Raw genomic sequence first — 11447 nt, forward strand, 5'->3', positions numbered from 1 at the left:
AAGTTTTATATCATTTCATTTTCTTTACTTCTATTTGGTCAGCGTGGTCTCATTGGAATACATTTTCTTTACTTCTATTGATCCAGCGATGATTAGCATTGGAATACATGTTCTTTACTTCTATTGGCCCAGCGTGGTCGCATTGGAATACATTTTCTTTACTTCTATTATTTAGCGTGGTCTCATTGAAATACATTTTGTTTGTCAGAGAGGACTGGTGTTTCTACTATTTCTAAGTGCTTGCATTAGAGGACCGGCCAATGCAACTCTTTCTATCTTTATATATATATATATAAACTTATGTAACATAACATATACGCTTCCCTCTCTCCTTTACATATATATATATAATATATAAATATATATATATATATAAACATATATATATAATATATACATTTCCATAAGCCACATAATAACATATATGTATATATATAGCTTTCTCTCTCTCTCTTTCTCTCCTTCCCTCTCTCCTTCCCCCTCTCTCTCTCTCTCTCGGTCTCTCTCTCTCGGTCTCTGTCTCTCTCTCTACAGGACATAGAGTGTCTGATGTCAGAGGGTAACAAGTCTCGTACAGTAGCAGCCACGAATATGAACGAGGAGAGCAGCAGGTCCCATGCCGTCTTCAACATCATCCTCACACACACTCTAATGGACCTGGGTTCTGGGGTAGGTCCAACACACAGTCACAGACCTGGGTTCTGGTGTAGGTCCAACACACAGTCACAGACCTGGGTTCTGGGGTAGGATCAACACACACAGTCACAGACCTGGGTTCTGGGGTAGGTCCAACACACACAGTCACGGACCTGGGTTCTGGGGTAGGATCAACACAGTCACGGACCTGGGTTCTGGGGTAGGTCCAACACACAGTCACAGACCTGGGTTCTGGGGTAGGTCCAACACACACAGTCACAGACCTGGGTTCTGGGGTAGGTCCAACACAGTCACGGACCTGGGTTCTGGGGAGGATCAACCTAGTGCAGACCCTGGGTTCTGAGGTAGGTCCAACACAGTCACAGACCTGGGTTCTGGGGTAGGTCAACACAGTCACAGACCTGGAGTTCTGGGGTAGGTCCAACACAGTCAGACCTGGGTTCTGGGGTAGGTCCAACACAGTCACAGACCTGGGTTCTGGGGTAGGATCCACACAGTCACAGACCTGGGTTCTGGGGTAGGATCAACACACAGTCACAGACCTGGGTTCTGGGGTAGGTCCAACACAGTCTGAGACCACAGGTTCTGGGTGGTTCCAAAACAGTCACAGACCTGGGTTCTAGGGTAGGTCCAACACACACAGTCACAGACCTGGGTTCTGGGGTAGGTCCAACACAGTCACAGACCTGGGTTCTAGGGTAGGTCCAACACAGTCACGGACCTGGGTTCTGGGGTAGGTCCAACACAGTCACGGACCTGGGTTCTGGGGTAGGTCCAACACAGTCACGGACCTGGGTTCTGGGGTAGGTCCAACACAGTCACAGACCTGGGTTCTGGGGTAGGTCCAACACACAGTCACAGACCTGGGTTCTGGGGTAGGTCCAACACACACAGTCACAGACCTGGGTTCTGGGTAGGTCCAACACAGTCACAGACCTGGGTTCTAGGGTAGGTCCATTGCTTTGACATGCGTGAATACATGTGTTGACATCACTGTGGTTTCATCTAAAATCATTTATTTAACAAAAAAAATACTTTCAATTTTTCTCCACTGACATTATTTTCTCCAGCTAGCGTTGTTGCTAACGTTGTGTTGCCAACAAATAACATGTTTCATAGCACTCTGTTAGAGCCCTGTTCCATAGAGCCGTGCGGTGTTTCGTAGAGCTCTGTTTAGAGCTGTGTGGTGTTTCATAGCACTCTGTTTAGAGCCCTGTTCCATAGAATAGCCGTGTGGTGTTTCGTAGAGCTCTGTTTAGAGCCGTGTGGTGTTCAAGTGGGGCTCCTGTTTAGGGCAAAGTGTCAGTGTTTTGTAGGCCAGTGTGGTGTTCGTGAAGTAGCGTGTGGTGTTTTAGAGCCGTGATGTTTCGTGGGAAGCTCTGTTTGACCGTGTGGTGTTTCGTAGAGCTCTGTTTGGAGCCGTGTGGTGTTTTGTAGAGCCGTGTGGTGTTTTTGTAGAGCCGTGTGGTGTTTTGTAGAGCCGTGTGGTGTTTCGTAGAGCCATGTGGTGTTTGTGAAATCTATTTAGAGCCGTGTGGTGTTTCGTAGAGCTCTGTTTGGGCCGTGTGGTGTTTTGTAGGCCAGTGTGGTGTTTTGTAGAGCCATGTGGTGTTTTGTAGAGCCATGTGGTGTTTTGTAGAGCCATGTGGTGTTTTGTAGAGCCGTGTGGTGTTTTGTAGAGCCATGTGGTGTTTCGTAGAGCCATGTGGTGTTTTGTAGAGCTCTATTTAGAGCCGTGTGGTGTTTTGTAGAGCCTTGTGGTGTTTCGTAGAGCCATGTGGTGTTTCGTAGAGCTCTGTTTAGAGCCGTGTGGTGTTTCGTAGAGCTCTGTTTAGAGCCGTGTGGTGTTTCGTAGAGCTCTGTTTGGAGCCGTGTGGTGTTTTGTAGAGCCGTGTGGTGTTTTGTAGAGCCATGTGGTGTTTCGTAGAGCCATGTGGTGTTTTGTAGAGCTCTATTTAGAGCCGTGTGGTGTTTTGTAGAGCCGTGTGGTGTTTTGTAGAGCCGTGTGGTGTTTTGTAGAGCCATGTGGTGTTTCGTAGAGCCATGTGGTGTTTTGTAGAGCTCTATTTAGAGCCGTGTGGTGTTTTGTAGAGCCATGTGGTGTTTCGTAGAGCTCTGTTTAGAGCCGTGTGGTGTTTTGTATAGCCGTGTGGTGTTTCGTAGAGCCGTGTGGTGTTTCGTGGAGCTCTATTTAGAGCCGTGTGGTGTTTTGTAGAGCCATGTGGTGTTTCGTAGAGCTCTATTTACAGCCGTGTGGTGTTTCGTAGAGCTCTATTTAGAGCCATGTGGTGTTTTGTAGAGCCATGTGGTGTTTCGTAGAGCCGTGTGGTGTTTCGTAGAGCTCTATTTAGAGCCGTGTGGTGTTTCTATGTTAACTCTATATAACCCATGTTTGTAGACCAGTGGAGAGAAGGTCAGTAAGCTGAGTCTGGTGGATCTGGCTGGCAGCTCTATATAACCCTGTGTTGTTGTTGTTGTTGTAGACCAGTGGGGAGAAGGTCAGTAAGCTGAGTCTGGTGGATCTGGCTGGCAGCTCTATATAACCCTGTGTTGTTGTTGTTGTTGTAGACCAGTGGGGAGAAGGTCAGTAAGCTGAGTCTGGTGGATCTGGCCGGCAGTGAGAGAGCTGCTAAGAGTGGAGCTACTGGAGAGAGGATGAAGGAAGGAAGCAACATCAACAAGTAGGTTCTCTAGATCTTTCTCTCTCGCTCACACATCTCTCTCTCTCACCCGTCTCTCTCTCACCCGTCTCTCTCTCACCCGTCTCTCTCACCCTCTTACCTCTCTTTCACACGTCTCTCACCCTCTCTCACACATCTCTCTCTCTCGCTCATACGTCTCTCTCACCCTCTCAACTCTCTTTCACCCGTCTCTCAACTCTCTTTCACCCTCTCTCACCTCTCTCTCTCACCTCTCACCCTCTCTCACCTCTCTTTCACCCTCTCTCACCTCTCTCTCTCACCCTCTCACCTCTCTTTCACCCTCTCTCACCTCTCACCCTCTCTCACCTCTCTCTCACCTCTCACCCTCTCTCACCTCTCTCACCTCTCTCTCTCACCTCTCACCCTCTCCCACCTCTCTCCTCTCTCTCACCTCTCTCTCACCTCTTTCACCTCTCACCCTCTCCTCTCTCTCACCCTCTCTCACCTCTCTCTCTCACCTCTCTCTCTCACCTCTCACCCTCTCTCCCTCTCACCTCTCTCTCACCTCTCACCTCTCTCTCACTCTCTCTCTCACCTCTCACCCTCTCTCACCTCTCCTCTCCACCTCTCACCCTCTCTCACCTCTCTCTCTCCCTCACCCTCTCACCTCTCTCTCCACCTCTCACCCTCTCTCCACCTCTCTCCTCTCACCTCTCACCCTCACCCTCTCTCACCTCTCTCTCTCACCTCTCACCCTCTCTCACCTCTCCCTCTCCCTCTCACCCTCTCCCTCTCACCTCTCTCTCTCACCTCTCACCCTCTCTCACCTCTCACCCTCTCTCACCTCTCACCCTCTCTCACCCTCTCTCACCCTCTCTCACCTCTCACCCTCTCTCACCTCTCTCTCTCACCTCTCACCCTCTCTCACCTCTCTCTCACCTCTCTCTCTCACCTCTCACCCTCTCTCACCCTCTCTCACCTCTCACCCTCTCTCACCTCTCTCTCTCACCTCTCACCCTCTCTCACCTCCCCCTCTCTCACCTCTCTCTCTCACCTCTCACCTCTCTCTCCTCTCTCCCTCTCTCACCTCTCTCTCTCCCTCTCACCCTCTCTCCTCCCTCTCTCACCTCTCTCCCTCTCTCACCTCTCTCTCTCACCTCTCACCTCTCTCACCTCTCTCTCACCTCTCTCTCTCTCTCACCCTCTCTCACCCTCTCTCACCTCTCACCCTCTCTCCCTCTCTCTCTCACCTCTCTCTCTCTCTCTCTCCCTCTCTCACCTCTCTCTCTCACCTCTCACCCTCTCTCACCCTCTCTCACCTCTCTCTCTCACCTCCTCTCTCTCACCTCTCTCTCTCACCTCTCTCTCCCTCTCTCTCTCACCTCTCTCTCTCACCTCTCTCTCTCACCTCTCTCTCTCACCCTCTCTCTCACCTCTCTCTCTCTCTCTCTCTCACCCTCTCTCACCTCTCTCTCACTCTCCCTCTCTCACCTCTCTCTCTCACCTCCCTCTCACCTCTCTCTCTCACCTCTCTCTCTCACCTCTCTCTCCCTCTCACCTCTCTCTCACCCTCTCTCACCCCTCTCTCTCTCTCTCTCACCTCTCTCACCCTCTCTCACCTCTCTCTCACCTCTCTCTCACCTCCTCTCTCTCTCACCTCTCACCCTCTCTCACCTCTCTCTCTCTCACCCTCTCTCACCCTCTCTCACCTCTCACCCTCTCTCACCTCTCTCTCTCACCTCTCACCCTCTCTCACCTCTCTCTCTCACCTCTCACCCTCTCTCACCTCTCACCCTCTCTCACCCTCTCTCACCTCTCACCTCTCACCCTCTCTCTCCCTCTCTCACCTCTCACCCTCTCTCACCTCTCTCTCTCACCTCTCACCCTCTCTCACCTCTCTCCCTCTCTCTCTCCTCTCTCTGCCTCTCTCTCTCTCTCTCACCTCTCACCCTCTCTCACCCTCTCTCTCACCTCTCACCCTCTCTCACCCTCTCTCACCCTCTCTCACCTCTCACCCTCTCTCACCTCTCTCTCTCACCTCTCACCCTCTCTCACCTCTCTCTCTCACCTCTCACCCTCTCTCACCTCTCACCTCTCAACCCTCTCTCACCTCCTCTCTCACCTCTCACCCTCTCTCACCTCTCTCTCTCACCTCTCACCCTCCTCTCACCTCTCTTTCACCTCTCACCCTCTCTCACCTCTCTCTCACCTCTCTCTCTCACCTCTCCTCTCACCCTCTCTCACCTCACCCTCCTCTCACCTCTCTCTCTCACCTCTCACCCTCTCTCACCTCTCTCTCTCACCCTCTCTCTCACCCTCTCTCCCTCTCTCACCTCTCACCCCTCTCACCTCTCTCTCACCTCTCTCTCTCACCTCTCCCTCTCTCACCTCTCACCCTCTCTCACCCTCTCTCTCTCACCTCTCACCCTCTCTCACCCTCTCTCTCACCTCTCTCTCTCACCTCTCACCTCACCCTCTCTCACCTCTCACCTCTCACCTCTCACCCCCTCACCTCTCTCTCACCTCTCACCCTCTCTCTCTCTCTCTCACCTCTCACCCTCTCTCACCTCTCACTCTCTCTCTCACCTCTCACCCCTCTCTCTCTCTCTCTCACCTCTCACCTCTCTCTCTCACCTCTCACCCTCTCTCACCTCTCTCTCTCACCTCTCACCCTCTCTCACCTCTCTCTCTCACCTCTCACCCTCTCTCACCTCTCACCCACCTCTCACCCTCTCTCACCTCTCACCCTCTCTCACCTCTCTCTCTCACCTCTCTCTCTCTCTCTCTCTCACCTCTCTCACCCTCTCTCACCTCTCTCTCTCACCTCTCACCCTCTCTCCACCCTCTCTCACCTCTCTCACTCCTCTCACCTCTCTCACCCTCTCTCACCTCCCTCTCACCCTCACTCTCTCTCACCCTCTCTCACCCTCTCTCCTCTCTCACCCTCTCCCTCTCTCTCACCCTCTCTCTCACCTCTCTCTCACCCTCTCACCTCTCCCCTCTCTCACCCTCTCTCACCTCTCTCTCACCTCCTCTCTCTCTCACCCTCTCTCACCTCTCTCTCACTCTCTCTCTCACCTCTCTCACTCACCTCTCACCCTCTCTCCCTCTCTCTCACCTCTCACCCTCTCTCCACCTCTCTCACCTCTCTCTCCTCTCTCTCTCACCTCTCTCACTCTCACCCTCTCTCACCTCTCACCTCTCTCCTCTCACCCTCTCTCACCTCTCTCTCTCACCTCTCACCCTCTCTCACCCTCTCTCACCCTCTCTCACTCTCTCTCACCTCTCACCCTCTCTCACCTCTCACCCTCTCTCACCCTCTCTCTCTCACCTCTCACCTCTCACCCTCTCTCTCTCACCTCTCACCCTCTCTCACCCTCTCTCTCTCACCTCTCACCCTCTCTCACCCTCTCTCACCTCTCACCCTCTCTCACCTCTCTCTCTCACCTCTCACCCTCTCTCACCTCTCTCTCTCACCTCTCTCTCTCACCTCTCACCTCTCACCCTCTCTCACCCTCTCTCACCTCTCACCCTCTCTCACCTCTCACCCTCTCTCACCCTCTCTCACCTCTCTCTCTCACCCTCTCTCACCCTCTCTCACCCTCTCTCACCCTCTCTCACCTCTCTCTCTCACCTCTCTCTCTCACCTCTCACCTCTCACCCTCTCTCACCCTCTCTCACCTCTCACCTCTCTCTCTCACCTCTCACCCTCTCTCACCCTCTCTCACCTCTCTCTCTCGCCTCTCTCTCTCACCTCTCACCCTCTCTCACCCTCTCTCACCCTCTCTCACTCTCTCTCACCTCTCACCCTCTCTCACCCTCTCTCACTCTCTCTCACCTCTCACCCTCTCTCACCTCTCACCCTCTCTCACCTCTCTCTCACCTCTCTCTCTCACCTCTCTCTCTCACCTCTCACCCTCTCTCACCCTCTCTCACCTCTCACCCTCTCTCACCTCTCTCTCTCACCTCTCACCCTCTCTCACCTCTCTCTCTCACCTCTCTCTCACCTCTCTCTCTCACCTCTCACCCTCTCTCACCCTCTCTCACCCTCTCACCCTCTCTCACCTCTCTCTCTCACCTCTCACCCTCTCTCACCTCTCTCTCTGGCCTCTCACCCTCTCTCACCCTCTCTCACCCTCTCTCACTCTCTCTCACCTCTCACCCTCTCTCACCTCTCACCCTCTCTCACCCTCTCTCTCTCACCTCTCACCTCTCACCTCTCTCTCTCACCTCTCACCCTCTCTCACCCTCTCTCTCTCACCTCTCACCCTCTCTCACCCTCTCTCACCTCTCACCCTCTCTCACCTCTCTCTCTCACCTCTCACCCTCTCTCACCTCTCTCTCTCACCTCTCACCCTCTCTCACCCTCTCTCACCCTCTCTCACTCTCTCTCACCTCTCACCCTCTCTCACCTCTCACCCTCTCTCACCTCTCTCTCTCACCTCTCACCCTCTCTCACCTCTCTCTCTCACCTCTCTCTCACCCTCTCTCACCTCTCTCTCACCTCTCTCTCTCACCTCTCTCTCACCTCTCACCCTCTCTCACCTCTCTCTCTCACCTCTCTCTCTCACCTCTCACCCTCTCTCATCTCTCACCCTCTCTCACCCTCTCTCACCCTCTCTCACCTCTCTCTCTCACCCTCTCTCACCCTCTCTCACCCTCTCTCACCCTCTCTCACCTCTCTCTCTCACCTCTCTCTCTCACCTCTCACCTCTCACCCTCTCTCACCTCTCACCCTCTCTCACCTCTCTCTATCTCAAAATGTAACACACATGATGTGGTCCTGTTTTTCCTAACATTCATTACTGTGTGGGTGTGGCCAGGTCTCTAAGCACACTGGGCTTGGTGATCTCAGCGCTGGCAGACCAAGGAGCAGGGAAGAACAAGACCAAGTTTGTTCCCTACAGAGACTCAGTTCTGACCTGGCTACTGAAGGTAGGCCTAGTCATAATTCCATGATATGGGTTTTTCACCATTTCACATTCTCCAACTCTAACAGTGTTGACCTGGTCTCTCCTTCCACACTACATACAGTACCAGTCAACAGTTTGGACACTCCTACTCATTCAGGGTTTTTCTTTTTTTACTATTTTCTACATTGTACAATAATAGAAAACATCAACACTGTGGAATAATGTAGAAACCAAAAAAGTGAAGATATATTTTGATTTGTTTAACAAAGTAGCCACCCTTTTGAAAGCTTTGCACACTCTAGGCATTCTCTCAACTTGCTTCATGAGGTAGTCACCTGGAATGCATTGTTGAAAGTTAATTTGTGGCATTTCTTTCAGTCCTAATGCGTTTAAGACAATCGGTAGGGGGTATACAGAACATAGCCCTGTTTGGTAAAGTCCAAGTCCATTTTATGGCAAGAACAGCTCAAATAAGCGAAGAGAAAAAAGACAGTAACAAAAACTATAAAGCCCTATGATGAAACTGGCTCTCATGAGGGACCGCCACAGGAAAGGAAGACCCAGAGTTACCTCTGCTGCAGAGGATAAGTTAATTAGATTTACCAGCCTCAGAAATTGCTGCCCAAATAAATGCTTCACAGAGGTCAAGTAACGGACACATCTCAACATCAACTGTACAGAGGAGACTGCGTGAGTCAGGCCTTCATGGTCGAATTGCTGCAAAGAAACAACTACTAGCAAGGACACCAATAATAAGAGAGACTTGCTTGGGCCAAGAAACACGAGCAATGGACATTAGACTGGTGGAAATCTGTCCTTTGGTCTGATGAGTCCAAATGTTATATATTTTGTTTCCAACACCGTGTCTTTGTGAGAAGCAGAGTAGGTGAACGGATGATCTCTGCATGTGTGGTTTTCACCGTGAAGCATGGAGGAGGTGTGAGGCTGCTTTGCTGGTGACAATGTTGGTAATTCATTTGGAATTCAAGGCACACTTAACCAGCATGGCTACCACAGCATTCTGCAGCGATATGCCGTCCCATCTGGTTTGTGCTTAGTGGGACAATCGTTTGTTTTTCAACAGGACAATGTACCAACACACCTCCAGGCTTGTGTAAGGGCTATTTGACCAAGAAGGAGAGTGATGGAGTGCTGCATCAGATGACCTGGCCTCCACAATCACCCACCTCAACCCAGTTGAGATTGTTTGAGATGAGTTGGACCGCAGAGTGAAGGAAGCTGACCAACAAGTGCTCAGCATATGTGGAACTCCTTTAAGACTGTTGAAAAAGCATTGCAGGTGAAGCTTGTTTAAAAGAATGCCAGAGTGTGCAAAGCTGTCATCAAGGCAAAGGGTGGCTACTTTGAAGAATCTAAAATATATTTTAATTTGTTCAACACTTTTTTTTGTTTGTTTACAACATGATTCCATATGTGTTATTTCATATTTTTGATGTCTTCACTATTATTCTACAGTTTAAAAAATAGTCCAATAATAAAAGTTCTTTAATGAGTAGGTGTGTCTAGACTTTTGACTGATACTGTATGTGGAAAAACAGTCTGTTTTTTTTAAAAAATGGAGTAACCTCATCTTCAGATTTCACATTCCTCCTGTCTTTTTCCTCCCTCTACAGGACAGTCTGTATTTTCTCTCTCCTCTCTACAGGACAGTCTGGTAGTAAACAGTCTCTTTTCTCTCTCCTCTCTCCTCTCTACAGGACAGTCTGGTAGTAAACAGTCTGTCTTTTCTCTCTCCTCTCTCCTCTCTACAGGACAGTCTGGTAGTAAACAGTCTGTCTTTTCTCTCTCCTCTCTCCAGGACAGTCTGGTAGTAAACAGTCTGTCTTTTCTCTCTCCTCTCTCCTCTCTACAGGACAGTCTGGTAGTAAACAGTGTCTTTTCTCTCTCCTCTCTCCTCTCTACAGGACAGTCTGGGTGGTAACAGTCTGTCTTTTCTCTCTCCTCTCTACAGGACAGTCTGATAGTAAACAGTCTGTCTTTTCTCTCTCCTCTCTACAGGACAGTCTGATAGTAAACAGTCTGTCTTTTCTCTCTCCTCTCTCCAGGACAGTCTGGGTGGTAACAGTAGGACAGCCATGGTGGCCACGGTGAGTCCAGCAGGTGATAACTACGACGAGACGTTGTCCACGCTGCGCTACGCTGACCGGGCTAAGAGCATCGTCAGCCACGCCGTCGTCAGCGAGACCCCAACGCCCACGCATCATCAGAGAGCTACGGGAGGAGGTGGAGAAACTACGAGACCAGCTCACTGAGGCGGAGGTACTGAACAGTTATTATATAATATAACACGCATCATCAGAGAGCTACGGGAGGAGGTGGAGAAACTACGAGACCAGCTCACTGAGGCGGAGGTACTGAACAGTTAATAATTATATAACGGGAATCACCAGCTCACTGAGGCGGAGGTACACATCGACTGTGAAACTTTCGTAACTTTGCACAATGCTGCCATCTTGAACAGCTCTTATCTCGGTGACACTAACATGGATTAATGATCAATGAAAACCGTTCAGACTAGTGATTAGTAGCTAACGGATAGACTTAGAACACAGGTTGAATAACTTGTTTGTGTGGTTGAATGGCTTGTGGGGGAGTGGCTGGTGGGGGAGTGGCTGGTGGGGGAGTGGCTGGTGGGAGTGGCTGGTGGGGGAGTGGCTGGTGGGAGTGGCTGGTGGGGGGAGTGGCTGGTGGGGGGAGTGGCTGGTGGGGAGTGGCTGGTGGTTGAATGGCTTATTGGGGGAGTAGTTTCATTTTTACAGCCCCATCCCTCAGCTTAAGTGACTGCTGCTGCTTTGTGTGTCTTCTCTCTGTCAGTCGATGAAAGACCCAGATCTGAATGTGTGTGTGTTATAATGGTTGTGTGTGAGTTAACAGCTGGTGTGTGTGATCTCTAATGTTAAGGGAGTCTCGAGGTTCTACTCGCCTGAAGTGAATACCTCATGATAAGCTGTAGACCATACTATTTGCTATAACTTCATCTATGTTTTTCATAGCTGTCTATTTACCACCACAAACCTATGCTGGCACTAAGACCGCACCCTACGAGCAAACAAGAAAAATGCACTAACCCCTCCCTTTGCACTAACCCCCCCCTTTGCACCTAACCCCTCCCCACCCCTCCCCCTTGCACTAACCCCTCCCCCTTTGCACTAACCCCTCCCCCTTTGCACTAACCCCTCCTCCCCTTTGCACTAACCCCTCCCTTTGCACTAAC

At 50.9% G+C, this 11447-nt stretch overlaps 1 protein-coding gene across 1 annotated transcript; it reads left to right on the forward strand.

Annotated features, from left to right (window-relative positions):
- Positions 1-534: 534 nt before the first annotated feature.
- On the forward strand, positions 535-10485 carry LOC124030254 (kinesin-like protein KIF13B; the record flags this gene model as incomplete). The annotated part of the gene is made up of 4 exons (XM_046341677.1): positions 535-669; positions 3226-3338; positions 8123-8234; positions 10279-10485. Coding segments are annotated over 4 exons (567 nt in total), but the record flags the coding sequence as incomplete, so codon positions are not given.
- Between the last annotated feature and the right edge of the window lie 962 nt (positions 10486-11447).

The sequence above is a fragment of the Oncorhynchus gorbuscha genome, unplaced genomic scaffold, assembly GCF_021184085.1.
Source record: "Oncorhynchus gorbuscha isolate QuinsamMale2020 ecotype Even-year unplaced genomic scaffold, OgorEven_v1.0 Un_scaffold_10213, whole genome shotgun sequence".
Taxonomy (NCBI): domain Eukaryota; kingdom Metazoa; phylum Chordata; class Actinopteri; order Salmoniformes; family Salmonidae; genus Oncorhynchus; species Oncorhynchus gorbuscha.